Source organism: Epargyreus clarus, unplaced genomic scaffold, assembly GCF_041222505.1.
Source record: "Epargyreus clarus isolate Ecla_fem2 unplaced genomic scaffold, WU_Ecla_fem_2.2 ptg000008l, whole genome shotgun sequence".
NCBI lineage: Eukaryota > Metazoa > Arthropoda > Insecta > Lepidoptera > Hesperiidae > Epargyreus > Epargyreus clarus.
The window spans coordinates 10,583,125-10,597,169 of NW_027332216.1; the positions used below are offsets into that span (position 1 = coordinate 10,583,125).

A 14,045-nucleotide genomic window follows, 5' to 3' on the forward strand; every position below is an offset into this window, starting at 1 on the left:
CAGATACGGCTTATTATTTGACCTTGTAATTATTATATAAGGTAGAATAACTGATCATAACCCTTCAAAGTATTAAAATAGGCCTTTGTCCAGTTGTAGACCTTGGTAGGTTGATGGACGAATGGACGATGAATGATAGGAAAAAGGAAAACAATTATTTCATGTTAGATTATATTTTATTCACTTACAAAAGTATAAGTACACTATTTACTCAATCATTAGTTTATTACGGTCCAATTATTGGCACGGATTTCCTATCAGAATGTGACAGTTACATGTTCACACCAAACTGCACCCCAAAATGCACATGGGTACACTTCAAAAGTCTGAAATTAATACATATCTCTTCTCCTAATTTCTTTCTCATGAAGTTAATGCTGTTCAACATCTTGTTGTAACTGGGGGTACAATGTCGCTATCCTGTTGCCGGCGGCCATTCTTCCCGCGAAGTCCGGCCTCCTAGCAGGTCTTGGGGCGCCTAGTAGTGCATCAAGAACGTTCCTAGGTGCCCATACATCGCCGCCCCCATTCCCCCCGTTGCCAGCGCCAACGGGAGATAGCGGAGAGTCTGTTGTCGCTCGTATTACCGTGGCTCGGGAGTCGCCTGTAATAAAAAGTTTCTTATTTTAAAATTGAATATTATCGTTAGGAGTACATAATGTAAGTAGTAAGTAAATAATGTATACTACAATAAGACTGGTTTGTTTGTATTTAATGAGTAATCTTCGAAACTACAGAACTATTCTAAAAAAACAAATAACATGATATACCTACCTATTTTGTATGGTTATATTTTATTTTTCTAAATATAAGTTTTTATAACTCAAAATTTGTAAATCAATACGAAAAGTATACATTTATAAAATACATGGTAAATGAGATATCAGATTAATGTTTTGCCATTTCTTTCGATTCCTATACCTATCTTATCTTGCTACAATGTTTGATATTAAGAATTTTCACTGAATAAAATAAAAATGTGCTCGTTTTTTAAATGATTACATTTTAAGACAATACAAATACATATGATTATAAGATATTAAATTATTACTGTAGTGTATGAAGGTGGTAGAACCCTTTGTGGTTTGCCTTCAGCAGCACCACCACCACACCTATTTCTATCTAACAACAGCAGTGTTAAGCGTTGCTGTGTGCTGGTTTGAAGGGTGTGGTAAGGGAGACATACCTTTCCGAGGGGTTATAGCCAAGTCCTCAAGGGGTATTTGTGGCCGAGGTCAGGTAGGAATATCTAATCCTTTCTGGGGTTGATTCCAATGTCCATGGGCGACAGTAGCCACTTTACTATTAGGTGGACTGCATGCTTTTCTGCTACTCTTATATTATATAAAAAAAATTATAACCATCAAAAAGTGCTGCTGTTACTTATATTATAATGCAAAATCGTATCGCAGTGAATTTAACCATAGGCTGTTCTATCGACAACTGGCTTTGTGTGTACCGACTAGTTGTTGCTTTGCTCATGGCACTTGAACAAAGTGCCTTCAGTCTGCCCCAGATCTGTCGTCACTGCTCCTCGCAGCTGGTCGCCTTGCCTCTGTAAATGTATTCTGTAATATTACGTATTGTCGCTGGGCTTCCTCCTCGACCAGAACCTGCTGTCATTGCTCCTCGCGGCTACTCGCCTTGCCCCTGTAGGATAATTCTGTAATAGTACATATTGTCGCTGTTGTGGCTGCTCTGCTTGTGGCACTCGAGCAGCGTGCAAGGCGTGGACGGACAGCAGTGCTTTCAGCTCCACCCAGATCTGCCGCCACTGCTCCTCGCGCCGGGTGCTCCTGCCCCTGTGGGAGTGTCGCACAATACGCACTGTCGCTGTTGTGGCTGCTCTGCGCGCGGCACTCGAGCAGCGTGCGCAGCAGCGTGCGGTGCGCGGGCGACGCGGCGTGCGCGCGGAGCAGAGCCTCCAGCTCCGCCCAGATCTGCCGCCACTGCTCCTCGCGCCGGGTGCTCGCTGCCCCTGTGGGAGTGTGGCACAATACGCACTGTCGCTGTTGTGGCTGCTCTGCGCGCGGCACTCGAGCAGCGTGCGCAGCAGCGTGCGGTGCGCGGGCGACGCGGCGTGCGCGCGGAGCAGAGCCTCCAGCTCCGCCCAGATCTGCCGCCACTGCTCCTCGCGACGGGTGCTCGATTTGCCCCTGTTGACAAGAATTAGGAATATTTTATAAACAAGTACAGGTTGCGAACATTGAAATTACGAGCTAACAAATGATAACTTGAAGTTTTTTTTAATATTGGTGAACTGACTCAAATAGTTTCTGAATAAAAGACAATTTGAGAAAATATAAAAGTGCATACAACAACTTTTGTGATAAATTTGTCAAAAATTAAAAAAAATAGAACTGTTACCAATTAATTCCCTTTCATTTTATAATATTAAAACAGGTACAATCTAATAAATCTTCTGTCTATTTAACTTTTTGTGAAAAAGGTAAAAAAGTGGTGGGAGCAAGCCCAGTAAAATATGAACCAAACGGTGAACAAAGTGTTAAAATCAGATTTACAAAGAGCAGATTCTACGTGTCCATGCCACTCTTCAATAAGTATCATAAAATCTTACCTCATATTAGAAGGTAACTGTGCGACAGGAAACTCATGCCTCGTCTCCATGCCCAAGAGAGACAACAGTACACCGCGACACGTGTCTACCTCGTCATCAGTCAACGTTTCTTGAAGAACTAGTCGTGTCAGAGGTTCTAGGGCCTGTAAACATATCGTATTATAAATAATTAGTATATAAATATACGTACAATAAACATGACGAGCCGTCAGAGAAGTCATCGTGACATCACTAGTGTCACAGATTTGATTTTCTACCACTACCCTTTCTTAACAAATATCGAACCATTATGACATCATGACGTAACACCGAGCACTAAAAAGGTCGCCGGTTTTAATGGCAGTTCAATTGTAGCCTGCGACCGATACGGACGCTCTTCACGTGCTTTGTGAAACGTCTTCGGGTGTTTTAATGATAAAGTGATAGTTATAAAATAAAGATAAGTGATTTCTTTGAATGTTATGCCGGACGGAACACTCCCTTCCAGTGATGCGATATCGTGTTTTACCTATGTACTCGTATGTATTTTTTTCTTAAGACCTGATCGATTACATAGAAAATACATACAAAAAGTTACTCATCTAAAGCGATTACCATAACTCAAAGTCAAAACGAATCACAATAGGGGACCAAGGACTGATGTATTGGCAGAGTCCGCGCCAAACTTCTAGTCTGCTCTGAATATAAAAATTAGTCTCGTCGCAATAGCAAATTGTAGATATTAGCGGAAAGAAGACAGCGCGTGACCCCCCCGGCACCCATCCACGTCGTTGCTCCGGAGTACATGCTTGTAAGGTTTTAGAAACTTTATTTCCCATTAAGAATTATACAATTCACTTACATGAGAAACTTAAGTTGAGTTTGACCGCATTGGCTCTCTGACTACACCTGCGCGTAACTTCAGACCGGACTAGAAGTTTGGCGCGGACTCTAGTATAAGGTAAATTGCAACACTTACAGATCCTAAGTTGAATATCAGCGTGGAGGACATGGTGAGCGGCCAGTACGTCGTGTGTCGCTGCAAGCGCGACCGAGCGCGCCCGTTCGCGCCCGTACCGCGCATCGGATGCAGTTTGTTTTGGTGCATTAGAGCGCCGAATTCTTTTATTCTGGAATTCAAAATAATTCATGAAAAATTTTAAAGATTTCTCTTTAATGGAGAATCAAAGTAAAAAATATTCTGAATATATATTAAATCAAAATTAGGGATAATTATTTTTATATGGGGTAATTTTTCAATTTTACACAGGAGGAGTAAATATTTCCCGGGTAAAATTTGTAAGTCACTTGAAATAGTTGCAGTTTTCGAAAATATTACACAGAAACGTACGGTCCAAATGATTACCTTTGTTTTTACCAATAAATGAACGAACATAAATAATGACAATTGATTATAAAATTTAAATACATACTTCTACTTTAATAATAGATATTGTATAAATAAATGCCGGAATTTGATAAGTCACTTAATTACGTACTAATTATATGTATAAAAATATTACCTATAATCAGTCACTCTGCCACCAGCACCCTCAGAGAGCGCCGGTGGATCATCGTACGGCGTTCGACCACCCAGAAAACCAATCCACAGTTCCCCACCTTGCGCAGTCAGTACGTGTGACGCGGTGCGACCTCCGCCTTTCCTGAAAACATATTTTTTATGTCATATAAATAGGGAATAAGTTTATAGCCTACCTGATATTATATGGTCCCTAATTCACTATGGTCAGAGTCAAGGGCACTATAGCATATGTTACAGACCCCCTAAAACAAAGCCTAACTGAAGTCAATCATAGAGTGTTGCCTTTATGACAAGAATGGAGTCCAATCAACAAATTAATATATGTTTTAGTATGGGCATTTCTCAATGTACTATTACAAGTATTGTAACCCCCCATCCTTGTACTGTGAACATGTGTACTGTGGAACACAGATCACCACATAGCGTCTTTATAGTCTAGAATATAGTAACTACTGATTACTCTTATATTGTGTCTTACCTAGGCACCTCTAGCGTCACTGAGCGTCCATTAAGCAGAAAGTTGACGAGGCAGGCGGAAGGACGCGAGGCTACATCAGCTGGCGTCACCCGCCACAGTGGCCCATTGCACCCGCCAGCACCGCCGTCCGCACAACGCGGTGTCCACCAACGTAAAACTACCTATAGTCTGATTCATAATTAGGTGTCCAAAACGTAAACAAAGAATTGTCACTGTCAAAATTAACAAGAAACAAAAACTTTCACAAACTCAACAAAAAACGAAAATTTTAACAAATATACACAATTTAACAAACGCGTTATGTAAACGAGAAAACTTTCTAGTTCGATCACAATCACGAAAATGAATAATATCAGTTACGAAACTTAAAAATGACAGCACAAGAAATGTCTTGGATTCCGATTGTGTTACCATTATCACATTTTAATTTTCTACCATAAACTTTGTTTTTTATTATTATTACTGTATGGAATGAAATTAAGGTGATATAAATATTAGAAATGTCAATTAATCTTAATTTATTTAGATTATTATTTTATTATTGTTGTATTACTTTAATATCGACAAAAATAAGAACCTACTATTTGACACATTTTTTCTTGATAGGTCAACACCTTTGTTTACATTTTGGACACCTAATTATGAATCAGACTATATAATATATGATATGTTAGTTCTTTATATCTCCATCGTACCACCGGACTACCTATATAAATATTTGTTTGTTAAATATACCTATATCATATATGTAATATAGGAATAGTAGGCGAGCATGCAGTCCACCTGATGGTAAATGGTTACTGCCGCCCATGGATATATGTAATCAAGCTAAGATAGGATATTCCTACCTGAGGTCGGCCACAGATGCGCTGCTACCGTGAGGACTAAGGTGGAACGCCTCGGAAAAGTATGTCTTCCTTACAAAATTCTTCAAATGAGAACACAGCAGCGCTTAACACTATATTAGGCAGAATTCGGTGTGGCGGTGGTGCCAACGGAGTCTAACCACAAAGGGTTCTACCACCTTGTAAATAGTTATATAAAGAACATCCATCGTAGGACCACCTATACAGATCACGACGTAAGTTATTTAATAATTCAATGAATCAATGACGGCCGGAATAGTGCAACGTTACTTTAACACCATGTCGCTGGTATGCGAGAATTACCGCACAACTCAAAATTCATAATTCTCTTAAAGGTATAGTTTAATCCAAAATTGTTCTAATTCCATGTGTCTAACAATACTGTGGTTGTATCTATATACATATTTCTTATGTGCGTGTGTATGTCACTGAACTCCTAAACGACTGGACTGGATTTTCATGAAATTTGTTGTGTGTTTTCAAGGGGACTTGAGAATGGTTTAGATTCACAATTTAGTCCGTGGGAATATGTTTTTTTTAATTAATTTTTAATTCGTAAGTAGTTATAGAATCGGAAACTATATTTTTGATAGAGTGATGATCTTTAGCAAAGTTGTTGTCCAAGAGCCCACGAGGGTTTGGGAGTTGGTAAGACCAATTTTCGACAGATGGCATGGCACCACTATAATTCCAATGCCGGTACAAATTTTCCGTTTTATGTATGTCATATTATTTCTTTAAAATGCGGGCCAAGCCGCGGGCACCACTAGTATACATATAGAGGTATTATTCATTAATTTAACTTAATTTATTACAAAGATATAGAAACAAAAATATTGTTTATTTTAATTTGGCTCCATAAAATTTTCTTTCTTGGTTATTTCGGTTATTCAAGCAAAGCAGCGATATGGTGTTCTGTATATACGTCTGAAATCTGAATAAATTCGGATTGTTCCGTAATTCTATCGCCATTTTACCGTAAAATTTGAGATTACGATACTACATAAAATTATTATTTTGGGTCGGCCTATCACCGTTAAATGAACGACACATTCTTGATCAAGCCTGTCCAAAGTGCACAAAGTGAATATGTTTTAAGTGCACTTAAAAAGAAGTTTACGTAATACAAAACTTTACATATTATTATATTTATATAACGATAAATATTATTTTTTTTACTTTATATTCTACGTCTTACCGATTCCGTAGCTTCACTGGCACTTTGAGCCGCCCTGAGCCCGGCGTGAGCTTCCGCTGAATGGATGATCTCTACGTCATAATTGGCACTCGAACTGGCATTTTGTTCCTCCTGTAAACGCAATTTGTATATACCTGTAGTTATTGTACTAAACTAGTTTGACCCACCAAACTAGTTTGGTCTAACATTTCCCATGGGAAGTTTGGGATAAGTGTATTTTTAAAAACGCTTTACAGAATCTTTTTTAAAAAGTCCAGCCAGTATATTGAGTTTTTAGATTAAAATTCTATCTAAAAGTCTATTCTAAAAGTCTATTTATGTCTATGTTATTAAATAATATCTAACGTTTAAAGTTTATGTAGCTTATGAATATGGATGTTTCTGGCGCCAAAAAAAATATATTTCGTAAATAAATTTGGCAAGTGTGTTTTAATGCCTATTCATTTATTTATAGATATTTGTTAACATATTTTCCTCAATTAAGAAAAAAACATGACTAGTAAAGAACTACGTAATATTTTTATATACTCATTCTTTTACGTTTCTTTTACGTAAATATAAAAGCAATTATAGAACAAATCGTAAACTTATTTAATAACGAAATGTGAATTCAGCGACAAAAACATAAATCAAAAATAAGTCAAAAAGAAGTACGACAATGTTGTATCTACTTATCTTTCATTATTTATTAATTATATCATTATTTTTCCAAGATAGCGTTTCAGGTACAAATTCAAACATGCAATGAATTTTGGAAGTTTAAAAATATGGAAGTTGTTATAATAAACGTGTTACCGTAACCAAACATTATGTCTTAAGAGTTTCCTATAATAATATTCAGGGTATGTTAACTCTAACACTATCCATTCGTTGAAAAAAAGCTAATGTGTAAAGAACGAATACCTACTCTATTCAAAACAATGACGACGTCCTCCATGATGAAAATCATGTCATACCTACGGGAGTATTGATTATGTCTAGACTGGCCGGGACATCTATCAGGCTGTATTGATTAGTGCATATAATGTAATGCCTTGTATACAAACAAAACAGGATTCGCCGCTCGCCGGCTCCCCGATTCATTTCGCAATCTGCCTCCTCACTCACTCCCATAGGTAATACACTAATATGCATCTCCAACCTCAACTTCCCTCCTCAGTCGTGTTTGAGCTTCGGTAAAGGCGCACGTGTCGCGGCCAATTCATCTTTTTATATCTAGAACGACCGTTTGTATAACATTATATTAAAAGTTCGCGCGAAAAGACTTAATTATGTAAGAAATATACGCGTAAGTGCGTTAACCAAGTGTTAACAGGCAAATATTTAGAATTTTTATTCCACTGGTTTACGTTTAAAGGACATCGCTGTTATCAGAATCGAAAAACTTAGCAAGCAGTTTATTTAACGTCTCGCGTTTCAAATTATGTCTGACTCAAACATGAACGCGCTTAAACTTGCGCCGTTTTGGCCTGACGACCCGGCACTATGGTTTGCGCAAACGGAAGCGCAATTTTGGTACCACAACGTCCAAGATGATTTGTTCAAGTTTAATTATATTGTCGCACAGCTCGATAAACATTGTTTGACAGTAGTTAAAGACGTGGTGTTGTCACCACCGGCCTCAAATAAATACGAAACTCTGAAGTCCAAACTATTCAAACGATTGAAGGAGTCGAAAATCGAAAATATAAAGGAAATTCTTGTTTCTGAAGAAATTGGCGATAGAAAGCCATCGCAATTCTTAAATCATTTGAAGGATTTGGCTGGTCCGGACATAGACGACGAGTATATAAAGAGTGTGTGGAGCAGCCGTCTACCCACTAAAGTTCAATGGGTTTCTTCTTTTTTGACTTCATCTTCTCTAGAGAAAATTGCTCAACTGGCAGACTTGGCGATCAATTCGCCGACAATGACCGCTCCGGATCAGTATAATGCAACTAAAACTATGTCTTTAGATGCGAAGGACGTTGGAACACGGGAACTGACAAAACGACTCGAGGAGCTAACGAAGCGGGTAGATGCCCTAACTACGAAAGTGGACAACGAGACGATGTCAACAATCTCTGTGCGTCAGGGCGCTGAAAGTTCGGCGAAGACGGCAAGTACTCTAAATCTGTATTCTCAAGAATCTACATGCACTAAAAAATTGTATACCCAACCACCGGTTCTGTGCTGGTACCACGAGCAGTTTGGTTGGAACGCTATAAAATGCTATCAACCTTGCAATTTTAAAACTGGCGTGGCCCATCTACGTTAAATCTTAGTATAGTTTGGATCTAAAGCAGATTTTTATCCCGTTTCCTGAGGTGTCATTTGTTATCTAGCTATATCAGCTACCTAAATACACTTAATCTGCAAGGGTCCAATATCTGTTAACACAATAATATGTTATGTTTCTATTTTGATATAACTGTTAATTTTGTTAATAAGATATATAAAATCGTATTTTTAGTTGTGTTTATTGGGTCTAGCTTAATAACTAAAGAGTTAAAAGGATATTATACCCCTGAAGGTGTAAAACAGAGAGAGGGTAGATGTGTTATAAGTAGCAAAGGTTTTATACAAATATTGCTAAATTCTTAATATTTGTTTTTATTTCGATGTATGATTGATTGAGATCTTTTGTCATTTTGTCGTAAAATTTATCTTGTTTACAAACTGAAGATTACGTACAAATTAGAGAGAGATGTAATTGACATATTATTACTGTATTTTAATCAGTAAAAAAAATCAATTTTAACATTTATTTGTGAAATACATGTATTACATGATAACTCAGTAGATACTTACAAAAAAAAAAACATGAGTCATGCCAATAAAGAATGAAATTGTAAATGAATACCTTGTACTTCTAACCAATCTGTCAAAATCAATTGATGAAATAAATAAATATCATTAAGTAAAATTTAGAAATTTATCAAATTAGATTTTTTCTTAAAAATAACTGCAATTTTTCTTTTGCAGATTGATCGTGCCAAGCAGAACCAATAAAATGGAAAAATGTGAAGCCATGACATATTCTGTTTAATAGGAAGTTCATTCTTTATTGGCCAAAGATATAATGAAAAATAATGCATTTCTTACATAGTGGAATCATGTTTGACAGCAAAAGTTCTTGTATTAGTAGTCTATCATTAGTACGAGAGTCTACTTAATAATTAATCAAACAAATAGATCTTATTAAGTTAACTAATTTTATTGTTCTTACCATATATGATTTTAGACTAAATTTATAATGGATTTGAGACGTTTACTACCACACATTTAGCGCGCTCTCGTATATGACAGAATTAAATTCAAGAAAGCTGCCCAGGTAGAGATGGAGTGTCAGATTAATTCCTACTGTACCTTCATAGGAATTCCAGTGACAGTTGTTGTAGTTAACTTGTAATGTGGCAACACCAGGCGACCAAGTAAATTAGCTAAGGCACTGGCTCGGGATACTATCACTTCAACACCCATTAGGCCTCCGCCCATCTGTAACAAAAGAATAGAATAGAATAAAAATAAGATCCTTGTTATAATTACAATAGAAATGTACTAAATAATTCTATTAAAATAAAGTAAGCACAAAATACACTGTAGATATATTATATTGAAAATTACCAAATAATCAGTAATACATGTTAACTAACTCATTACTAAAATTTAACGTGTTTTTTTATATTAATAATGAATGTTAATGTAATTGCCTCTTTATACACACAGTTTTGAATCAATCACCATCATTTTTCACTCATTGTTAGTCCTGTGTAATTCATCTAGGATTATAAAAGATGGACCGGTTGAATTTATAATTAAGACCAAGTTAAATTCGACCTTAATAATAAAGGGTAATATAAAATTTAAGAAGTTTCTACATAATTTTATGGAAACGTTTTGAAGTCATATTTGGCATTTAGATTGTAAGAATGAAAATTAATCGTAAGACAGCAAGAATGCATTTTTCTAAGCTATAATAGTTAGATACTTAAAGGAACATGGCAACCGATCGTCGAAATTAATTAATCATAAAAAAAGTACTTGTAGCATTTAGAATTATTTTATTTATTTACAAATTTGTGTACACAGAACATAACAAAGAAATAGAGCATTAAAAAGAAATGTAGTACAAAGGACATTTAGAATATTTTTTTTTATATCAATAAATATTATCTGCACAAATCATTAACTTCATAGTTATACATCATACATTAAATATCGCTTTTTAGTTATTAAGGACATTAATAAACAAAAATAATAATAACAAATACAATAAAATACCTTATAATAATAGACTGCTTATAAAAATCTGCAAATAATTTACATCGGTGAAATAGAACTCATGTAAAGTTTCGGAGGGTCTTTTTTACATCATGTTATTATTATTTCTGTTTTTATTCATACTCTTACTATAGTTGACACTTATAATCGTTTGATATGTTACGACATAGTACATAACTTGTATAAGAAAAAATAAATGTTTCGTATGTAATATGTATTTTCTTACCTCGGTTAAGGGCTGATTGCTGACCGCCGTTTCTGCTTTCTCTGGTGTCACATTTATAACAACTAAGTGGCAATAATTTACAACTAATGTTCTGCAAACAAAAATAATTATTATTATTAAATTAAAGTATTAAATTATATATTAAAATATAGTATTAAATTAAAGTATTTTTTTATTAAAACAAAAAAAAATGCTTAAGTTAAAAATATAAACAAGCTATAATTGAGATGAACTCAAAAACACCTCATGTAATTACATAACTCGAGCCTCTTGGGTTATAGAGAGTGCCAAAGAATGAGGCATACAGTATTTAATTACTGTACATAAGGTACAAAGGCATAGGCATAAGGTACAAGTACATAAGGTACTGATGAGGTATATACACAGATTAATATTATATACTGGACAGTATAAGACATACATATATAAAAGAGGGTTCTTTCTGTATCAAATAACTTGCAGTCAAATAAATATACCAATACTAGGTACATCTTTAGTAATAATTGTTAAATTAGTCCTCGTGATGTTCTAATTACTTACTGCTCTGATGGTTTAGTTTCAGTTGTTGTAGATGACGTTGACGCGAACGAGTTGGTCGGTTGGGCCATTGCTGCTTTCTTGTTCTGTTGCACCAATGTCTTTAGAGCAATCTCTGCTAGACTCCTGATAGAGTCATCATCTCTGGCACTGGTAATACATATTATTCGGCCACTACAATAAATTTATATTGTTAAATAAATAAATTTATATTGTTAAATAAATAAATTTATATTGTTAAATAATAATGAAGCACTCATTGTATAAACAAATTGAATAATGATGGAGGCCTATTACAAATACCATAATTTTTTGAAAACTTTATTAAAAAAATAGAACTAAAATGAGTGTGAATAAAGGAAAATTATACAATAAGAACTCAGAAGTATTGTTGACCCTCCTTTTATTCACCATTAAAAGAACTGTTTATATTGTTGATATTTCTTAGACACAACTACAAATAGAATAAAATGTAACCTGAAATTTTTGGTAACCCGATCTAGTTTGACCTTGTAACACTGAGTAATTTAACTGTCTAATTATAAAATTGGTCTAAAATATATCACAAAATTCTCATACCAGTTTTGCAGATGTCTATCACTAGCAGCCTGTGTTGGTGAAGGTTCCCCGAGAGCTTCAATAGCAGCACAAAGACCAACCACATCTCCACCTGCTCCTCTTCGCACAGGACCAACAATGCACAGGCCATTTAGCACCTGAGAACAGAAGAACAAGTATAAATAAGGTAATTTCTCAAGAGAGAACAGGGAGAGGTTACTGACCCTGTCTAGAGTGGGATTATCAAACAGCCCACGGGGTCCTGAAGCTATAATAAAACATAAAGAAAAGTTTGACAAAGGTATTTTAAGTAACAAAATATCAGTAAAGGTAAATTTAATTACTTTTTAAGAATTTGAAAGATAAAATGAACATATACTTATTACTTAAATAAAAAATCAGTTCTTGGTGGTCATAACCCTTGGATACAAAGTGGCTAAGAAGAACCAAATATACATGGACTAAGGATTAATAAGACATCTAAATGGTAGTGCTTTTCAGATTTCAGACTACATAACATTAGTATTTTGTAATATGTATGTAAACGAAATAGATTTCTTTAGATATTTTCAGTATACATTATATGTAATGCAAATATATACTATACTTACAAGTGTTAAATTTTGTTCTGCTGGCGCCCAAGTATTTAGAACATGTGCTAATGAATCACTCACTACAAAACGAACCTGAAACATAGTTAAGACATTATAATAACATGATACACATTCATATAATGTGATAGGTATATAATAGGGTATTTTTTTAAGGGAGGGACTACTAAAGTTCTTGAAGCATTCTACAGACACCTTTATAGAATTGTAGATTAGTGCAAGTTTACACAAAATACATAATTTTACAGTGCTTAGTCTATAAAAAAACCTTGAAAAGTTGTAGAGTTAATAGGGTTAAATCAGATAGGTACTTCCACCACACCTATTGCATTAAGCAGATCTGCCCTTAAGTGGAGATTTGTGGATGTCGGCTGACATGCATATGAGGCCATCTTAGTCCGAGGGAAGGCAAAGCATCTGTGTAGGGTTGAAGCTGTTTTATATGGATTTGATCACAGGTGTCCATTTGCGCCAGTAACTATTTACTTTCAGGCGGACTGCAACTTTATACCGTCTGGTGGATTGGTTGCTACTCTTATCTTATAAAAACATATTCTATTAGGTTATAGAATAACCCAATAAGTAATGCCTACCAATTTGCCTTCCGGAAATAAATCCCATACTATACGGCAGTATTCCACTGCGGCTTCGACGCTACAGGTCCACAAGGACTTGCAAACCGGGGCCAGAGGCACGTAACCCGGCCCACGGTTCTTGGAGACATCGAAGTCTATCGGGTTGTCTGATGATATACCGAAATACGGCGTGTGATCCAATACAAATATAGTTTTGTGGTTCGTTGGAAGCATTTTTATATTTCATTCAAGAGACATTATACATCGATTGCTTCGTGTACTAAATTTGAAACAAAACAACCTAAATTGATGTACTTGACTCGCTAGCAAAACAATAAACTGCCAAATTTTGACAATTTGTCAATGTCGCAAATAAGTCAGCATGGCACCAATTTACGGCCCCGGCTTCATTATTTTACGACAACCATAGACATTTATCATTAATGATAATAATCATGTATTAAGTTAAAATCAGTATTCATTAAATAAAATGAAAGTCGAAAGTCGAAATTCTTTAATTGATAATAAAAAATCTTCGTATTCTTTTTTTATTTAAATACGAAAATTACTTCCTTCAGGTATAAACTAATTGATTTGCGCATCGCTTAAAGTTGTTGTAAGTAATCTTGTGTT

At 35.4% G+C, this 14,045-nt stretch overlaps 1 protein-coding gene and 1 long non-coding RNA gene across 3 annotated transcripts; one reads left to right on the plus strand and one right to left on the minus strand.

Moving 5' to 3' along the window:
• Positions 1-154: 154 nt before the first annotated feature.
• On the minus strand, positions 155-13,650 carry asun (integrator complex subunit 13 asun). Of its 2 annotated transcripts, none has more exons than XM_073075978.1 (13): positions 13,431-13,650; positions 12,838-12,912; positions 12,248-12,384; positions 11,672-11,842; positions 11,132-11,222; positions 9,991-10,119; positions 6,643-6,753; positions 4,579-4,739; positions 4,081-4,221; positions 3,537-3,687; positions 2,579-2,721; positions 2,005-2,156; positions 155-604 (listed from the first exon to the last, which is right to left on the minus strand). In XM_073075978.1, exons 1-13 carry the CDS (start codon positions 13,644-13,646, stop codon positions 372-374), a joined length of 1,911 nt encoding a protein of 636 aa, XP_072932079.1. In that variant the 5' UTR covers positions 13,647-13,650; the 3' UTR covers positions 155-371. The 2 variants fall into 2 exon arrangements, with proteins under 2 accessions (XP_072932079.1, XP_072932078.1); XM_073075977.1 differs by having other exon boundaries at positions 448-604; positions 1,829-2,156.
• Positions 7,193-10,182, plus strand: LOC140744408 (uncharacterized). The gene is made up of 2 exons (XR_012102544.1): positions 7,193-8,740; positions 9,607-10,182. It is a non-coding gene; the product is annotated as an uncharacterized LOC140744408 (long non-coding RNA).
• Positions 13,651-14,045: the final 395 nt, after the last annotated feature.